Source organism: Phyllobates terribilis, unplaced genomic scaffold (assembly GCF_046119375.1).
Source record: "Phyllobates terribilis strain yellow unplaced genomic scaffold, ASM4611937v1 Scaffold_5__5_contigs__length_657084704, whole genome shotgun sequence".
NCBI classification, from domain to species: Eukaryota; Metazoa; Chordata; class Amphibia; order Anura; family Dendrobatidae; genus Phyllobates; species Phyllobates terribilis.
Window position 1 is genome coordinate 25,881,670 of NW_027362765.1, and position 17,921 is coordinate 25,899,590.

At 40.6% G+C, this 17,921-nt stretch overlaps 1 protein-coding gene across 4 annotated transcripts in view; it reads right to left on the bottom strand.

Annotated features, from left to right (window-relative positions):
- Positions 1 to 9,992: 9,992 nt before the first annotated feature.
- Positions 9,993 to 17,921, bottom strand: part of LOC141271764 (uncharacterized) — a 34,565-nt gene continuing 26,636 nt past the window's right edge. For all 4 annotated transcript variants that reach the window (XM_073681879.1, XM_073681880.1, XM_073681882.1 and 1 more), the window contains one exon: positions 9,993 to 16,593. In XM_073681879.1, the coding sequence (XP_073537980.1) occupies positions 15,329 to 16,593 (1,265 nt within the window). In that variant the 3' untranslated portion in view covers positions 9,993 to 15,328. The remainder of the gene's footprint in view (positions 16,594 to 17,921) is intronic.

Sequence of the window (17,921 nt, forward strand, 5' to 3'; positions counted from 1 at the left end):
GGAGCCGCGCGTGTACGAGGTGTACGGAGCGGAGCCGCGTGGGTACGAGGTGTACGGAGCGGAGCCGCGTGGGTACGAGGTGTACGGAGCGGGGCCGCGTGGGTACGAGGCGTACGGAGCGGAGCCGCGTGGGTAAGAGGCGTACGGAGCGGAGCCGCGTGGGTGCGAGGCGTACGGAGCGGAGCCGCGCGTGTGTGCGAGGCGTACGGAGCGGAGCCGCGCGTGTGTACGAGGCGTACGGAGAAGAGCCGCGCGTGTACGAGGTGTACGGAGCGGAGCCGCGCGTGTACGAGGGGAGCGGAGCCGCGCGTGTTCGAGGGGAGCGGAGCCGCGCGTGTTCGAGGGGAGCGGAGCCGCGCGTGTTCGAGGGGAGCGGAGCCGCGCGTGTTCGAGGGGAGCGGAGCCGCGCGTGTTCGAGGGGAGCGGAGCCGCGCGTGTTCGAGGGGAGCGGAGCCGCGCGTGTTCGAGGGGAGCGGAGCCGCGCGTGTTCGAGGGGAGCGGAGCCGCGCGTGTTCGAGGGGAGCGGAGCCGCGCGTGTTCGAGGGGAGCGGAGCCGCGCGTGTTCAAGGGGAGCGGAGCCGCGCATGTTCGAGGCGTACGGAGCAAAGATGCACGTGTACAAGGCGTACATGGCGGGATCGCGCGTGTAGAAGGCGTACCTCCTGAAAAAAAATTAATCAAGTGAAACAGTTTTTTGTATAGCGCACTTGTGTTAAATACAAAATAGAAAATGATAAACAATAATTTAAAACAAAAAAACAATGGGGGAGGGGCAGAAAAACCTAAAGCTTGTTGTGACACTGGAATTGGCACCCATTGCATTAAATTAGTATGGAAACACATTTTGACTCAGACACATTTCCAAGGGTATAAGGCCATCTCCAAAGACCTTGGTATCACAGTTTCAACTGCGCAATGTTATTAAGAAGTTTGCCAAGCATGGAACTGTCAAGAACCTCCATGGACGTAAGTGAAAGAAGAAAAGTGACAAGAGATGTCTTAGAAGGTTGGTGCGAATGTTGGAAAAAACGCCATGTCAAACATCCAAAGACCTGAAGACCAACCTGGAACAGGCTGGGGTCATGGTTTCAACAAGTACCATATGCCGCACACTAAGCCAAGCAGAGCTTTATGGGCAAAAGGCCAAGGAAGAAACCATTGCTAAAGAAAAGACATAAAAAGGAACGACTGATCTTTGCCAAAAAGAGTACCTTGACAAGCCCCAAATGTTCTGTGGACAGATGAAACAAAAAAAAGACCTTTTTGGCAATGCAAAGCAACAGTTTGTTTACAGATGGCGCAATGAAGCTTATAAAGTAAAGAACACCCTAACAACAGTTAAGCACGGTGGAGGATCCATAATGCTGTGGGGTTGCTTTTCTGCGTCTGGTACTGGAGGCTTTGACCGTATCACAGGAATCATGAAATCAGAGAATTTTAGAGCGAAATGTCCTACCCAGTGTAAGCAAACTTGGTTTTGGTTGAAGATCATGGGTCTTGCAGCAAGACAATGACCAATCACGAATACAAAAGTACGCAGGGTTTGTTCACAAAGAATAAATGGTCTGTTTTAAAATGGCCAGCAATGAGTCCGGACCTCAATCCCATTGAAAATGTTTGTGGTGAGCTGAAATCAGCCATTGGGAAAAAGAACCCTGCAAACATTCAAGCGCTTGAACAAACTGCCAAAGAAGAGTGGGAGAAAATTCCAGCTGAGAAGTGCAAGAAGCTTATAGATGGCTACAAGAAACATTTGGAGACTGTCATCAATGCCAAAGGGTGTTAAACCAAGTATTAATTAGGGGAGCCTTTATTTCTGCACATGCTGTTCTGTTTATTCTGTTTCTTCTTTGAAATTGCAACATGGAAGTTGACAAACTCTTTATTGTTATATTACTTTGGACCACTAATTAAAAAATCCTGAGGATATAACTTTGGTACATTTCCATTTATTTCTTAAGATATTGTACAGTCTATGAAAAGAATGATGGTGTGCCAATAACGGTGAGCAGCGCTGTATGAATGATAGAGCAAAGCTGCTAGAAGTAAATTTCAGTTCCTCACAGCAGTGGGGCTCTCAGGGTGAGTGCGCACGGTGTCAGAAAGCCACCAACCTGCAGATTAAAGCAAGCAATAAAGAGAACCTAAAATTTAACTTTTAATGTATATATTAAAACCAATCCTATTTTAGAAACCACACATATCCATCAAAGTATGGTAAAGTAAAGGTAAATAGCCACCAAGTTATATCTGGACTAACAACCAACAGGCAACAATCATACTAAAATGACTGCTTATAGAGAACAGCCATTCAATAAATTAGAAAAAAGGAACAATCTGACCCAGTGGTCCCACATATGGATGAGTAGTCCAGGCATTCAGCAGTAGAATATATCCAGTTCATAGGGGTCAGCGTGGAATGGAGCAAATCTGCTCCTGGGCTGGTGGGAGGAAATGATGAGGAGGAGTCCATGACTGATAAAATCAAAATGTGGGCCCGTTATATAGATGATATTTTCATCATATGGCATGGCACCACAGAGTTGGATTTTTTTGTCAAAAATCTAAATAAGAATCCGATTGGATTGCACTTCACCTACGAATCAGATCCTGCGCAGGTGGCTTTTCTAGATCTGCTTGCCAAGAAAAATGAGGATGGACTGTTAGACACATGTATATAAAGGAAACCCACCGCAACTAATTCGATCTTAAGGTGGGACAGTAGTCATCCTACATCCCTGAAAAGGGGAATACCGAAAAGTCAATACATGCGGGTAAGACATTACTGTTCGGATAAAGCAGTCTATAAACAACAAGCTGATAATATGAGGTTAAAGTTTAAACAGAGGGGATACCCTGATCGTGTTGTAAAACAAGCGTTTAATGACACTAAAAATTTATCTAGATCAGAAATGTTGGTGCCCAAAACGGGGGCCACAGGGAAGGGTAAGGAGGTGATGAGATTCATTACGACATTTTCTAATGGCTTGGCCAGTGTGAGGGACATCCTCTCGAGACTCTGGCCGGTCCTTATGTTGGATTCTGAGCTAAGAGGTACCCTGGGTGATCACCCTCAGATTACTTACAGCAGGGGGAAGTCCCTCAAAGACAGACTAGTGAGGAGTCACTTTTCAGTACAGAAGGAACGTACATGGTTGAACCGTAATGCCCAGGGATGCTATAGGTGTGGCAACAACTGTGTAGCATGCTCACATCTCACACTAAGTAGAACGTTTAGGTCTAGAATGTCCCAGGAGGAGTATGTGATCAAAAGCCTCATTAATTGTAAGACCCAAGGTGTTGTGTATCTGGCGGAATGTGAGTGTGGGATCCAGTATGTGGGCAAAACAAAAAGAGAACTGAGACACAGGGTGGGTGATCACCTAGGTGACATTGAACATGGGATACCCCGATAGCCAAACATGTTAATGGTGTCCATGGTGGCTCCAAGAGAGTGATGAAGTTTCTTGGGATTGATAGGGTGGTTAAACCAATAAGAGGGGGGGACTGGGATCGATTGATCTTACAACGGGAAACAAAGTGGATATTCCGTTTGAAATTAATTCTTACTCTCACTCCTATTCTATATAAGGATACTTTGTGTAAGTTAAGGGTTGTAACTAGGAGTAACACCTGGTAGCCATATTTGCATATGGTTACATGATTAATTGGCTATTGTAAGACTACTGGATATGCCAGTCCTCATTAAGATAACTATCTATTTTTGTGCCCTCTAGTTACATAAATATTGGTCTCATGGAGATAAGATTTTACAAATAGGTCTATCCACTTAATATGTTTATTTGGAGTTCTATGTATACCATCTGCATGTAATTATATTAGGTGACTGTTTCGCCAGGGTGCTGTATCTAACCTTTATGGTTAAGCTAATAGGGGCTGGTATGCGTGTGATCGTCAGACTGCGGTCCAATGACCGGATGTGAAGTTTGCTATCCTCCCCGGAGTCATACCAATATAGGAAGACATATGCGTGTCACCGTAGCTTTGCAGTTCAGCGACCGGATATGATTTAAAGGAAGTGAGAGAAGAGGGAGGGCCTTTGTGATCTCCCGGAAGTGGAAGTGGTTAGTTGCGTTCCACGCACGCACCTGATCTGGGTAGCGTGCAGTTCATACGGATAGCGACAGGTGGTGAGCGTGCAATTTTATTTGTAATGGACAAATCTATAGGGTATATAAAGCCTCTATACATGACAATGAGTGTAAGCCACTGCTACCTCTTGCCACCGCTAGGCAACTGGGGTGGTTTAATGATACATCGTGCACTTTAGCGCCCTTGATGAACCTGGAGGAGAAACGCATCGGGAGACGCACGCTGTGTGATTGTAGGACTCACCATTGATCAGAGATGTTTGTGGACTGCCCTTGTTAGGGCGGGAGCTTGGGATTGAGGGATAAATACCAATATAGGATATGAGGCTCCCTCCTTATGCTCCATTCCACGATAACCCCTATGAACTGGATATATCCTACTGCTGAATGCCTGGACTACTCATCCATATGTGGGACCACTGGGTGAGATTGTTCCTTTTTTCTAATTTATTGAATGGCTGTTCTCTATAAGCAGTCATTTTAGTATGAATGTTGCCTGTTGGTTGTTAGTCCAGATATAACTTGGCGGCTATTTACCTTTGTGTCCATACGTTGATGGATTTGTGTGGTTTCTAAATTAGGATTGGTTTTAATATATACATTAAAAGTTAAATTTTAGGTTCTCTTTATTGCCTGCTTTGATTTATATGAGAATATGGAGTGACTCGTTGATATTAACATTGAGTTTTCTTTTGCTGTATCTTAACCTGCAGATTAACTACAAAATTTCCCATATAGAATCCTAAGCATGTAAAATGATCACAAAAAACTCCTGCAATGAATTATAACACCTGTTTCACAGGCTAATAAATGCCTAGAAACTATATGAGTATATTAAACCAAACAGTCTTTATTATCAAAATAATTAAAACAATAATTAATTCCGAGTGCTTCACAGAAAATTGCAGGGTTACACATGGTATATCTATACCCATATATTAGTACCAACTAGCACAAAACAAACATGATTTATCCTGGTCAACTATATTACATATTATTGGAATATAAGAACACAAACATCAACTCACATTAATAATCATTAAGCAGGTGCCATCATTAATTTTTGTTTTATTAAGGTGATGTGGTGTGGTTAAGCCAGTCAATTATAGTTAGGGTTAATATGAAATCAATATACAAGAAAATGTAGTGAAATATCTATTGCACTTGGAGATAGTAAACCAGACCTTATAGATAATTCATTGAGCATGTAACTTACGTGGTTAATGTGGGTATAATGCCAGCCAATCCAATTAAATATTACAATTTGGATACAAAACCAAAAGCATTTAAAATCATAGAAAATACGTTCAAAGACCTTGTGTGGAGGTAAAGAGCCGAGGCTGAAGAGGCTTCATCTCCAAAAGTCTTTGTCCCTGGAGCTTCTCTACTCAGTATAATAACACTCACTGATCTTCTTCATATAAAGAGCGTATAAGAATAATAGAAACTGCCTGAATAGGAGGACCTTGTCTGATTATTATTTATTATTATAGCGCCATTTATTCCATGCCGTTTTACATGTGAAAAAGGGGTATAATACAAGAACAATTACAATAATCTTGAACACAATGTGACAGCGACTGGTACAGGAGGAGCGAGGACCCTGCCCGCAAGGGCTCACAATCTATCTATATGTCCTTGTATAAAGAACTATGAGATATTTTATACAGAAGAATAGCGCTATGTAATTTAGCTGGAGCCCTAATATTTCTGTACAGTGGTCTTTTTATAGTTAATATTACCTCAGATTTCTGGATTAAGAGAAGGGAAAGGGGGATTAGAGACATTTAATTGTAATGTCCCTTAAAAAAAAAAAAAAGACAAAAAAAAACACTGGTCCATTTTCCAACCATTTTGTTTGCGCTCTCAAATATTACAATTTGGATACAAAAGCATTTAAAATCATAGAAAATGTGTTCAAAGACCTTTTGTGAAGGTAAAGAGCCGAGGCTTAAGATGCTTCAGTGGGGGTTTTCCACTGTTTAGGCGCATCAGGGGCTCTCCAAACGTGACATGGCGTCCACTCTCGATTCCAGCCAATTTTGAGTTAAAAAAAAATAATCACACAGTGCTCCTTCCCTTCTGAACCCTGCCGTGCGCCCAAACAGTGTATTTTCCCCACATATGGGGTATTGGTGTACTCAGGAGCAATTGCAAAACACTTTTTTGGGTACATTTTCTCCTCTTAACCCTGTGAAAATAAAAAAAATTGGGGCTAAAAGATCATTTTGCGGGAAAAAGTTTGATTTTTTTATTTTCACGGCTCTACATTATAAACCTCTGTGAAGTACCTGGGGGTTCAAAGTGCTCATCACACATCCATCTAGAGTAGTAGTTCCTTGAGGGGTCTAGTTTCCAAAATGGGGTCACTTGTGGGGAGTTTCCACTGTTTAGGCACATCAGGGGCTCTCCAAACATTTAAAAAGTAAAATGGAGTTCCTTCCCTTCCGAACCCTGCCATGCGCACAAACAGTGTTTTTTCCCCACATATGGGGTGTCGGTTTACTCAATAGAAATTACACAATAAATGGTATGGTGCAATTTCTCCTGTTACCCTTATGAAAATGCAAAATTAGGGGCTGAAAAACATTGTTGTGGGAAAAATTTTAAATTTGATTTTTACGGCTCAATTTTTTAAACTTCTGTGAAGCACCTGGGGGTTTCAAGGGGCTCACCACACATCTAGATAAGTTCTTCGAGGGGTCTAGTTTCCAAAATTATGTCACTTTTTCTCTTCCACATTCCAAAAATTACTGTGAAGTACCTGAAGGGTTAATAAACTTCTTGAATGTGGTTTTGAGCACCTTGAGGGGTGCAGTTTTTAGAATGGTGTCAGTTTTTTTGGTATTTTCTGTCTTAACCCCTTTACAGCCTGTGCCGTATTCGTATGCACAGGCTGTAATCCCCCGGTTCACTGAGGGATCCAGCGCTGAGCCCGCACTGAACTGGGCACATGTCATTCTTACAGCTGACATGTGCCCGCAACAGCCGCGAGTGGAACCGTGATCCACCCGCGGCTGTTAACATGTTAAATGCCGCTGTTAATTTCTGACAGCGGCATTTAGCAGCGCCACACCGGAAGCACGTCACTTACCCCGCCCATCGGCGACCCCGTCACATGATCGCGGGTCACCGATGGGTGGTCATGACAACCCTGGGTCTGCAGCAGACACCAGTGGTTGTCATGAGCAGGTCGCTATGAGCGCCACCTACTGGTCGGCGCTCATAGCACAGGACCATTTCTGCTACATACAGGTGATCTGCTGATCATCTGTATGTAGCAGAGGCGATCAGACAAGTGCTGCTTCTAGTCTCCTATGGAGACTATAGAAGCAAGCAAAAAGTGAAAAAAAATGTTTTTAAAAATATAAAAAAAATTAAAAAAATATAAAAGTTTAAATCACCCCCCTTTCGCCCCATTCAAAATAAAATAATTAAAAAAAAAACCACATACACATATTTGGTATCGCCGCGTTCAGAATCGCTCGATCTATCAATATAAAAAAAGAATTAATCCGATCGGTAAACGGCATAACGAGAAAAAAATTCTAAACGCCAGTATTACGTTTTTTGGTCGCCGCAACATCGCAATAAAATGCAATAACGGGCGATCAAAACATAGGATCTACCCCAAAATGGTATCAATAAAAACTTCAGCTCAGTGCACAAAAAGTAAGCCCTCACTCAGCCCCAGATCCCGAAAAATGGAGACGCTACAGGTCTTAGAAAATTGCGCTATTTTTTTTTTTTTTTACCAAACTTTGGAATTTTTTTTCTCCACTTAAATAAAAAAGAACCTGTACATGTTTTGTTTCTACGAACTCGTAATGACCTGGAGAATAAGAATGGCAGGTCAGTTTTAGCATTTAGTGAAATTGGTAAAAAAAAAAAAAAAAAACAACATCTGTGGTATTGCACTTTTTTTGCAATTTCACCGCACTTGGATTTTTTTTCCCGTCTTCCAGTACACAATATGGTAAAACTAGTAATGGAGTTGAAAAGTACAACTCGTCCTGCAAAAAATAAGCCCTCACACGGCCATATTGACCAAAAAATAAAAACGCTATGGCTCTGGGAACAAGGGGAGCAAAAAACAAATATGCAAAAACGGAAAATCCCAGGGTTGCGAAGGGGTTAAAGGTCCCTCAAAGTCACTTCAAATGTGATGTGGTCCCTAAAAAAATGGTTTTGTAAATTTTGTTGGAAAAATTAGAAATTGCTGGTCAACTTTTAACCCTTATAACTTCCGTAACCAAAAAATATTTTGCATACAAAATTGTACTAATGTTAAGTAGACATGTGGGAAATGTTATTTATTAACTATTTTGTGTGACATATCTCTCTGATTTAAGGACATGAAAATTCAAAGTTTAAAAATTGCAAAATTTTCGGATTTTTTCACAAAGTATCGCAAGTAATAGCGAAGAAATTTTATCACTATCATGAAGTACAATGTGTCACAAAAAAACAATTTCAGAATCAGTGGGATCCGTTGAAGCGCTCGAGTAATTACCTCATAAAGTGACAGTGGTCAGAATTGTAAAATTGGCCTGGTCATTAACATGCAACCACCCTCGGGAGTAAAGGGTTAAAAATAGGCAGTGAAATGTTTTACCTCACAAAAGGAATCCTCTGCGATCCCCTGCTGTAATGTGTGTATTGTCTTTTGCTTCCTCGCCTGCTCAAGAGATGTATGTTCCTTACACGGTCAGAAACAGCCAATTTTTAAAACTAGAACTTTTGCTCGTGGGAAAACCCTTTTAACCCATTACTTGCCAAATTAGCAATTTTCATTTTTTGTTTTTTTGGACATAACTGAAGCAAAAAATTAGGCGTCCCAAAAAAAGGACATTGGTAGATAATGGGTTAAGCACTTTTTTTGTTTTTTCATCACATATTGTACTTCATGATGGTGTAAAAATTTATTCGATATGACTTGCGTTTATTTGTAAAAAAAAATTGGAAATTTGACGAAAATGTCACAATTTTCAAAATTTTAATTTTCATGCCCTTAAATCAGAGAGATATGTCACACAAAATAGTTAATAAATAATATTTCCCACATGTTTATTTTACATAGTCATCGATGTCCCCATGGAGGCTCACAATCTACATTCCCTATCAGTATGTCTTTGGAATGTGGGAGGAAACCGGAGAACCCAAAGTAAACCCACGCAAACACGGGGAGAACATACAAACTCCTTGCAGATGTTGTCCTTGGTGGGATCCGAACCCAGGACCCAAGCGCTGCAAGACTGCAGTGCTAACCACCGCGCTGCTCTTTAGGACAGAAAATACCCAAAAGTGACACCATTCTGAAAACTGCACCCCTCAAGGTGCTAAAAAACACATTCAAGAATTTATTAACCCTTCAGGTGCTTCACAGGAATTTTTGGACTGTAGAAGAAAAAAAATGAACATTTAACTTTTTTCACAAAAATGTTACTTTATACCCCAATTTTTTTTTATTTTCGCAAGTGTAACAGGCAAAAATGAGACCCCAAAATTTGTTGTGCAATTTGTCCTGAGCATTCCAATAGCCCATATGTGGGGGCAAACCATTGTTTGGGCGCACGGCAGGGCTCAGAAGGGAAGGAGCGCCATTTGACTTTTTGAATGTAAAACTTGCTTGATATTTGCTGTTTAGGCACATCAGGGGCTCTCCAAACGCAACATGGCATCAACTAATTAATTAAGTGGACGCCATGTTGTGTTGGAGAGCCCCTGATGTGCCTAAACAGTGTAAATTCCCCACAAGTGACCCCATTTTGGAAACTAGACCCCTCAGGGAACTTTTCTAGATGTGTGGTGAACACCCTGAACCCCCAGGTGCTTCACAGTTTATAACATTGAGCCGTGAAAATAAAATTTTCCAAATGTGTTTTAGCCCCAAATTTTGCATTTTCATAAGGGTAACAGGAGAAATTGCACCATACCATTTGTTGTGCAATTTCTCCTGAGTACGCCTTTTTGATCACGTTTTATTGCATTTTTTGTTTGGCAGTATGATGATAAAGCATCGTTATTTGCTTCGTTTATTTATTTTTTTACCGTGTTCACTAAAGGGGTTAACTAGTGGGACAGTTTTATAGGTCAGGTCATTCCGGACGTGTATATGTGTACTTTTGTTTGGTTTTTTTTTATGATATTTTTTTTCATGGGTACAGTATATTTTTTAGTTTTTTTCACTTTCTGAATCTTTTTTTTTTTTTTTTTTTTTACTTTTACACTTTGTCCCACTATGGGACTTTAATTTTTTTTTTTTTAATTTTTTTTAACCCTGATCGCTTGCATAGCACAGAAATGCTGCAGCAGCATCTCTAGCATAGAAATTCTGCAGCCCTGGGCACAAAGTTAGTTAGACCGTGCACTGAGCACGATCTACCTAACTTCCTGCTGTCTGGTGACCCGGATGTCATCATGACGACATCGGGTCACCATGACAACCACCGGGACCCTAGACAGACAGCGCGGGACGCCGGAGAGGAGGTAAGTAAGCAGCGCTTAACTTGTGTGCAGGCACAATCACATTACGCATAATAGTATGTTTCAGGCCCAACAGGTTCAGGGTATAAGGATGTTCTATTACCATATATGTCAGAAAGGGGTTAAACAATATTTTACCTCACAAAATGAATCCTCTGAGATCCCCAGCTGTAATGTCTTTATAGTCTTTTGCTTCCTCCCCTGCCCAGGAGCTGTGATATGTTCTGTACATGGTCAGCCACAGCTAATCTTTAAAATGAACTTTTGTTCTTGGGAAAACCCCTTTAACTTAATCAATTGGAAGGTCCTGCAAATGCTCAACTCCTGCAGCCTCCGCGCAGGTCCCTATCAGGAACTGCAGGATGTGGTAATGTATAGTGTGTGTGTGTGTGTATGCATATGTAGCAGAGCTGTTTGTGTATATATGTGTGCATATGTAGCAGAGCTGGGTTGTGTGTCTGTGTGAACATGTAGCAGAGCTGGGCTGTGTGTCTATGTGTGCATATGTAGCAGAGCTGGGTTGTGATGTGTGCATATGTAGCAGAGCTGGGTTATATGTCTATGTGTGTATATATAGTAAACCTGGGTTATGTGTCTGTGTGCATATGTAGCAGAGCTGGGTTGTGTGCATATGTATCAGAGCTGGGTTGTGTATCTAACGCTGCAGAGAGACACCAACAATAGATTTATTACCAACCTTTTCTACCCTAGTGCATTAAAATTACTGATAATGACCTTCTACTTTACACTGCCAGACAAATTATAATTAATAGGAAAAACATTTCTTCCCATTTTCTATTGTTTAAACCTGGGGTGCGTCTTATGGTAAGGTGTGTCTTGTAGTCCAAAAAAATATGGCAAACTCATATCTTGTTGTAGTTTAACCATGGCTTGTCGCTCCTTATGGGTCAAATTTTGGGCACAGAATCTTCGGTTTTTCTTTGCCATCATCTATTATAACCATGGTTTCAAATGTCAAAAAAGCATTTGAGTATTCATTGGTGGGATTAAATCGCAATTTGTTGGAAAGCGATGTATGAATATATTGGGGGCTTGGTTCTTGTACTTTGCTGTTCATCAGTTTGAGAAAGTATTTTTTAAGTGCCAGGTAATGTAGAGATTTTTTGATTCCTAAATAAAGGTTGAATGGGTTTGAATTTACAGTGGGAGCAAATTTGAGTCCATTTTGGAGGAGTTATTCTTCTTCACTGGATAATTTGTGAGAAATTAAAATTGGGTAGAATCGGTTGCTTTCATTTTCTTTTGGGTGAGTTTCCGCCAGCATGAACCTCTTTTGTTTTTTCTGTAGTGATTCTGAAAAAATCCAGACCCATTCTAAATTGTTGAATGTTGGATTGGCATTTGTTGGCATACTGCCTTTAGTATTTTTGTTTTTGGTTTTACTCTGGTTTTTGTATGGGTATTTGTTTGGGTTGGGGATTTGATTACTGGGTTGGGCTCCTCTTTTGGAATTATTAGGATTAGATGATTCTCTAGATTCTAAAGATCTATGGATAATGGGTCTAAGGCTGCGTGCCCACGTAGCGTTTTTCATGCGTATATGCTGCGGAATTTCCGCAGCGTAAAAGCATGTGAAACACTAGGTAATCCGCTCCCCATGGTCCCCAAGGGGATTCCGCAAGTTCTATGCACATGCTGCGGATTTTTCCACAGCGTTTATGCTGCGTTCAAAAATCCGCAGCAAGTCCATTAATTTTGCGTTTCCGCAAGCAGAATTGCCTTGTGCAATGCATTAAAAACGCAAGGCAATTCCGCATGTGGAAAACGCGCGATAAACGCATTTTTCCGGGAGACGACTTGCAGAAATGAAGCAGAAATTTTCTGCTTCATTTCTGCAACGTGGGCACATAGCCTAATAGTCTCTATATTAGAGCTAGAGGTATTTGGTGCAGCTTCTGGTAAGGATGAAAATAGAGGTAAAAAGCAATTAGACAATGGTACATCTAATTCTTCAATTGTGTCATAGTTAGACTGACACAATTGTTGGGAGGATATTGCGACACACTGTGGGGTATAGTGTTTTCATCATCGCAGGATAGGTCCTCCTCAAGGATCTGTGCTCAGAAAGCAGAATCTGAAATTAGAGAGACTGCTTCCTCCATATCCAAATTGGGATCATCAGAGGAGATCATGGATGTATCTGAAATAGCACAGATGGAAGTGGCATTATGTTCATCCAACGTAACAAATGATGATTGAGTTTGGGCTGGAGGGATAGATGTTTTATGAAGTGATTGCAAATTGCATGTAGCTGTAAAGGGTATATTGTCTCATCTGAATTTGCTTATTTTCTTTCTGTTTAATCCTTTTTTCAATATTTTGTGACAGCTCCTCAATTTATGGCAAATTGTTGAAAGGTTTGAGCAGGCTAAATATATTGAGAATCTCTCTATTAATTTTAATTAGGTTATCACGTCACTTGCTGATTATAAATTGAAGTGTTTGTTTGGAAAAGCTGCTGAACATAGAGTCCCATTCCTTAGAAATAGTAGGATCTTCAAAGTCCCCTGTTAGAGTTTTCATGACTAGTAGACCTCATGGTATGACACCCACCTGCTGATATCTCTCCAAGGAGGCTACTTCCCACAAGTCTCTCATTTCAGTAAATAGTAATTTTTCCAAAGTTCTTAGGAGATCTTGGCTAGATCAGAATCCTCAATGTTTGGGCTAATGGAGTTTTGGGAGAATTGTTGAACCTGGTGTATTCTAGGGCACAATTTGGCCAACGGATGCTTGTCCTCATAATAGAACTGCTGCAGTGTTACAGACAGAGAACTGCAAATATATGTAAAAAGAATATACAAACACCAGCGTTTAAGGGTTAGGAGTAAAAATGGCTAGAAGCTGCTGATAGTGAAGCGGGTCCTGTGTGATGACCCATATAATGGTAAATAGCTGAATAATGGAGACTATCGCGCTTAACAGCTTGAGAGAAAAGCAGGAAAAGAACCAATGGTACCGTCACACTTAGCGACGCTACAGCGATCCGGACAACGATACGGCCTGGCAGGGATCGTTGCTGCATCGCTATGTGGTCGCTGGTGAGATGTCAAACAGTCAGATCTTCCCAACGACGCAGCAACGATACGGCGACCCGTAGCGACCTGTACAACGATGTCGGCGGTCGTTGGAACCCTGTCACATAGCAGCTACTATGACGATTCAGACCTCGATGAGGGACGACTTCTCAGTTCTGAGTCGCCAACGAGGTCGTTGCTAAGGTGTTAAACACACCGATGCATGCTACCCAGCGGGACCTCAAGGATCAAAAAATGGTCCAGACCATTTCGACACGACCAGCGATCTCACAGCAGGGGCCTGGTCGCGGCTACGTGTCAAATGTAGCGAGATCGCTGCTGAGGTCGCTGCTGCGTCACAAAACTTGTGACTCAGCAGCGATTTCACTAGCGATCTCGCTTAGCGTGACGGGGGGCTTGAAAGAAGCTTTTGTGTTACAAGTACATATGGAACAATCAGAAAAAAAGGCAATGTGGTGATAGTTAAAATATATGAATGTATGCTAATAGCAATATAAGCAATTGCACACAAAGGGTAATAAAATATACACTAGTCAAATAATTCTGCTAATAGTCCCTAGACAAATAAAGGTAGATTGGTCCTCAGTACAGGAGAATAGCAGTCTTAATTGTCCAAATAAATGAGTAAAAACCCCACTTAAAAAATGAATTGTAATGCCCTGGGGTGAAAAATGAAAATAATAGATCTATTGTTAGTGTTTCTCTCTACCATGTGTTATGTTTACATATAGAGTGCACGGACATTAATGAGCACTCTGCAGCACACATATATACACAAAACACTGGTGGACACACTGCACATTTACATACACACAGCACTGCTACATCTGCACATTTACATGTGTACATTGCTTATATAATGCCAGCATATTCTGCAGCAGTTTACAGACATCATCATCGCTGTACCCAATGGGGCTCACAATCTAAATTCCCAATCAGTATGTCTTTGGAGACTGGGAGGAAATACACGCAAACACAGGGAGAAAATATAAACTTCTTGCAGATGTCCTTAGTGGGATTTAAACCCAGGACCCCAGAGCTACAAGGCTGTGCAGCTACCCGCTAAGCCACCATACTGCCCATGCTGTAGCTTTACTGCATATGCACATTTACATACACACATATCTCTACTACATATACACATTTGCATACACATACACTGTATATACATTAGCCCATTTTGCAGTTACTTCCAGGTCATGTGAAAGCAAGTCAGGTTGAAGGTTCTTCAGCTGATCACTCAGGATGTGTAGCCTCTGTGCAGGTCCCGGTATCTTCCTCTCCTGCTCCGCACCGATCACATAGATCAGTGTGGGGCAGGAGGAGAGAGCAGATTGCTCAGTGATTGGGAAGGCCACTGTCCCCAGACTATAAGAGGCACTCACTTATGAGCAAGAATATTTCATGCTAAAAGTACCTCTAATAGTCAAAAAAATACAGTAAGTAATTTCCCTTTCTCGTTTAATTATATGACTGTTAGTTATATGGTTTTTATACAACTTGTCAATAAAATATATAGTTTCTCCCCATGTGTGCTATTTTTGAGGTTTAGAATAATATGTTTTCTAGTAATTCATTTTTCACATTCCAGGTATTCTAATGGTTTCTCCCTGTGTGATATTTTAGATGTTTAACAAAATAGCATTACTGTTCAAAACATTTCCCACATCCTTAATATGAACATTGCTTCTCCCTTGTGTGAGTTCTCTGGTGCCTAACAAGACGTGATCTATGTGCCCAACATTTCCCACATTCTGAACATGAATATGGCTTCTCCCCTGTGTGAATTCTCTGGTGTATAACAAGGTATGATTTCACTGCAAAACATATTCCACATTCTGAACACGAATATGGCTTCTCCCCTGTGTGAGTTCTTTGGTGTATAACAAGATGTGATTTCTCTAGAAAACATTTCCCACATTCAGAACATGAATATGGTTTCTCCCCTGTGTGACTTCTCTGGTGTTTAACAAGACTTGATCTGTCGCTATAACATTTTCCACATTCAAAACATGAATATGGTTTCTCCCCTGTGTGACTTCTCTGGTGTTTAACTAGACGTGATCTCTCGCTATAACATTTTCCACATTCTGAACATGAATATGGTTTCTCCCCTGTGTGACTTTTCTGATGTGTAACAAGGTGTGATTTCATTATAAAATATTTCCCACATTCTGAACATGAGAAAGGCTTCTCTCCTGTGTGACTTCTCTTGTGTATATCAAAGTGTGATTTTGTTGCAAAACATTTCCCACATTCTGAACATGAATACGGCTTCTCCCCTGTGTGAGTTCTCTGGTGTGTATCAAGGTGTGATTTCTGTCCATAACATTTCCCACATTCTGAACATGAAAAAGGCTTCTCACCTGTGTGAGTTCTCTGGTGTGTATCAAGGTTTGACTTCTGTCCATAACATTTCCCACATTCTGAACATGAATATGGCTTCTCCCCTGAGTGAGTTCTCTGATGTGACTTCTCACCTGTGTGAACTTTCTGATGTGTAACAAGATGTGATTTCTGTGTAAAACATTTCCCACATTCTGAACATGAAAAAGGCTTCTCCCCTGTGTGAATTCTCTGGTGAGTAACTAGGAATGATTTTTGGTTAAAATATTTCCCACATTCGGAACAAGAAAATCTCTTCTCTGTTTGAATTTTTTCATGTTTAGCAGATGTTTCGAGGGGAAAACTATTTCCATATTCTGAATGTGTAATTGGCTTCTTTGTTTTAAGAGATATTTGTTTACTTTTCTTAGTAGTCCGTAATGAATCAGAAGATAAAACTTGTTTCGAAGGATCAGATGACAGATCTTTGCGGTGAAGGGATGATATATCTGGAGTAATGGCATTCACTTCAATTGTATTTTGTGTGATCTCAAGGGCAGATTTAAAAATTGAAGATGTCAGTTGTCCCTCTAATCTCCTGGTACAGTCATCTGCCAAAAATTAAACCAATTATTTTTCAATATAATATCCTTGATATTTATATATTTTAACATTTCTACTCAAAATGTCAATAGAAATGTGAAGTTATGTAGCAAAATTGAATTATTTAGTAAGACAATGACAGTTCAGTCTAATAGAAGACCTCATCATATAAACCAGTTGAGCGTGGTGTTCAACTGTTTGTTCATTCTGCCTCTCAAATATTGGAATAAAAAGCCAGCCAACATAAAACGTTATATAGGCGAAAATGATACCAATAAAAACCGCTACCCATCCCACAAAAACAAGGCCCCAGTCAGGTATCAAAATAGTCACTACTTTTATAGATTAATTCCCTGATGGTTATAATTTACAAAATGGGAGTCACTTTATGGTTTTTTTTTCTGCTCTAGTTTTCTGCCGTTCTGTAACATTGGGGTTTTTGCAAATGGTGTGTCACATCTCCTCTTGGATCTGCTCCTGCGATGTCTGCTTCTATCATTAGTCGCCACCATCATTCATTCTGTAGGTGGCGTTGGTGATGGACAAGACATTGTAACCAGAAGTTCTGCGCAACTCAGGCTCTGTCCAGCCACTAAGAATAAGTGGGCTGGAACTAGTACCATCCAGTCTGGTAGTAAGGGTGTGGTGCAGTCCTGCTGGAATAATCAGCTTCCTGCTTCAGATAATTGGAAAGCACCACACCCTACTAAAGCTCAAAAGCACACTGTCGGAAGCTGCCAGATACAACCTCGTTCTCCTTTGGTTGTGAGCATTTGAAACGGTTGTGATCCCGGCCCATTTACGGACTACTCATATCTTTTTATTTTGTATTTTCTATAACCTCCTTGTTCTATCTACAATCTTGGCCCCTCACAGTGATTTCAACATTGATTTGTTACCCAAAAATTAGCTTTTGTAAATTTAATAAAGCATCTAACAGCTTTTTGCTAAACTTGTAATCCTTTTATCATCTGAAAAAAGGATAAAGGAATATTGAAAAAACTAAAATATGGTAAATTTTACTTACTAGCTATTTTGTCTGGTATCACTATCTGATTAAGGAGCATACAAATTGAAAGTTTGAAAACTACAAGTCTTTCTAAATTTGCAATTTTTAGATATTTACAAAAATAAATGCAAACATATTAACCTAAAAGTACCAGAAACAAAGTAAAATGTGTAACATAAAAAAATATTTCAGAATCATTGGAATCAGAAGATCAAAGTTGTCACCACATAAAGTGACGTCAGATTTGAAAAATTGTTAAAGTGGTTAAATCAGGGCATTTTGGGGAGTAAAAAATGTGTTATTGTCTATAGTCACATCTACTGAAAT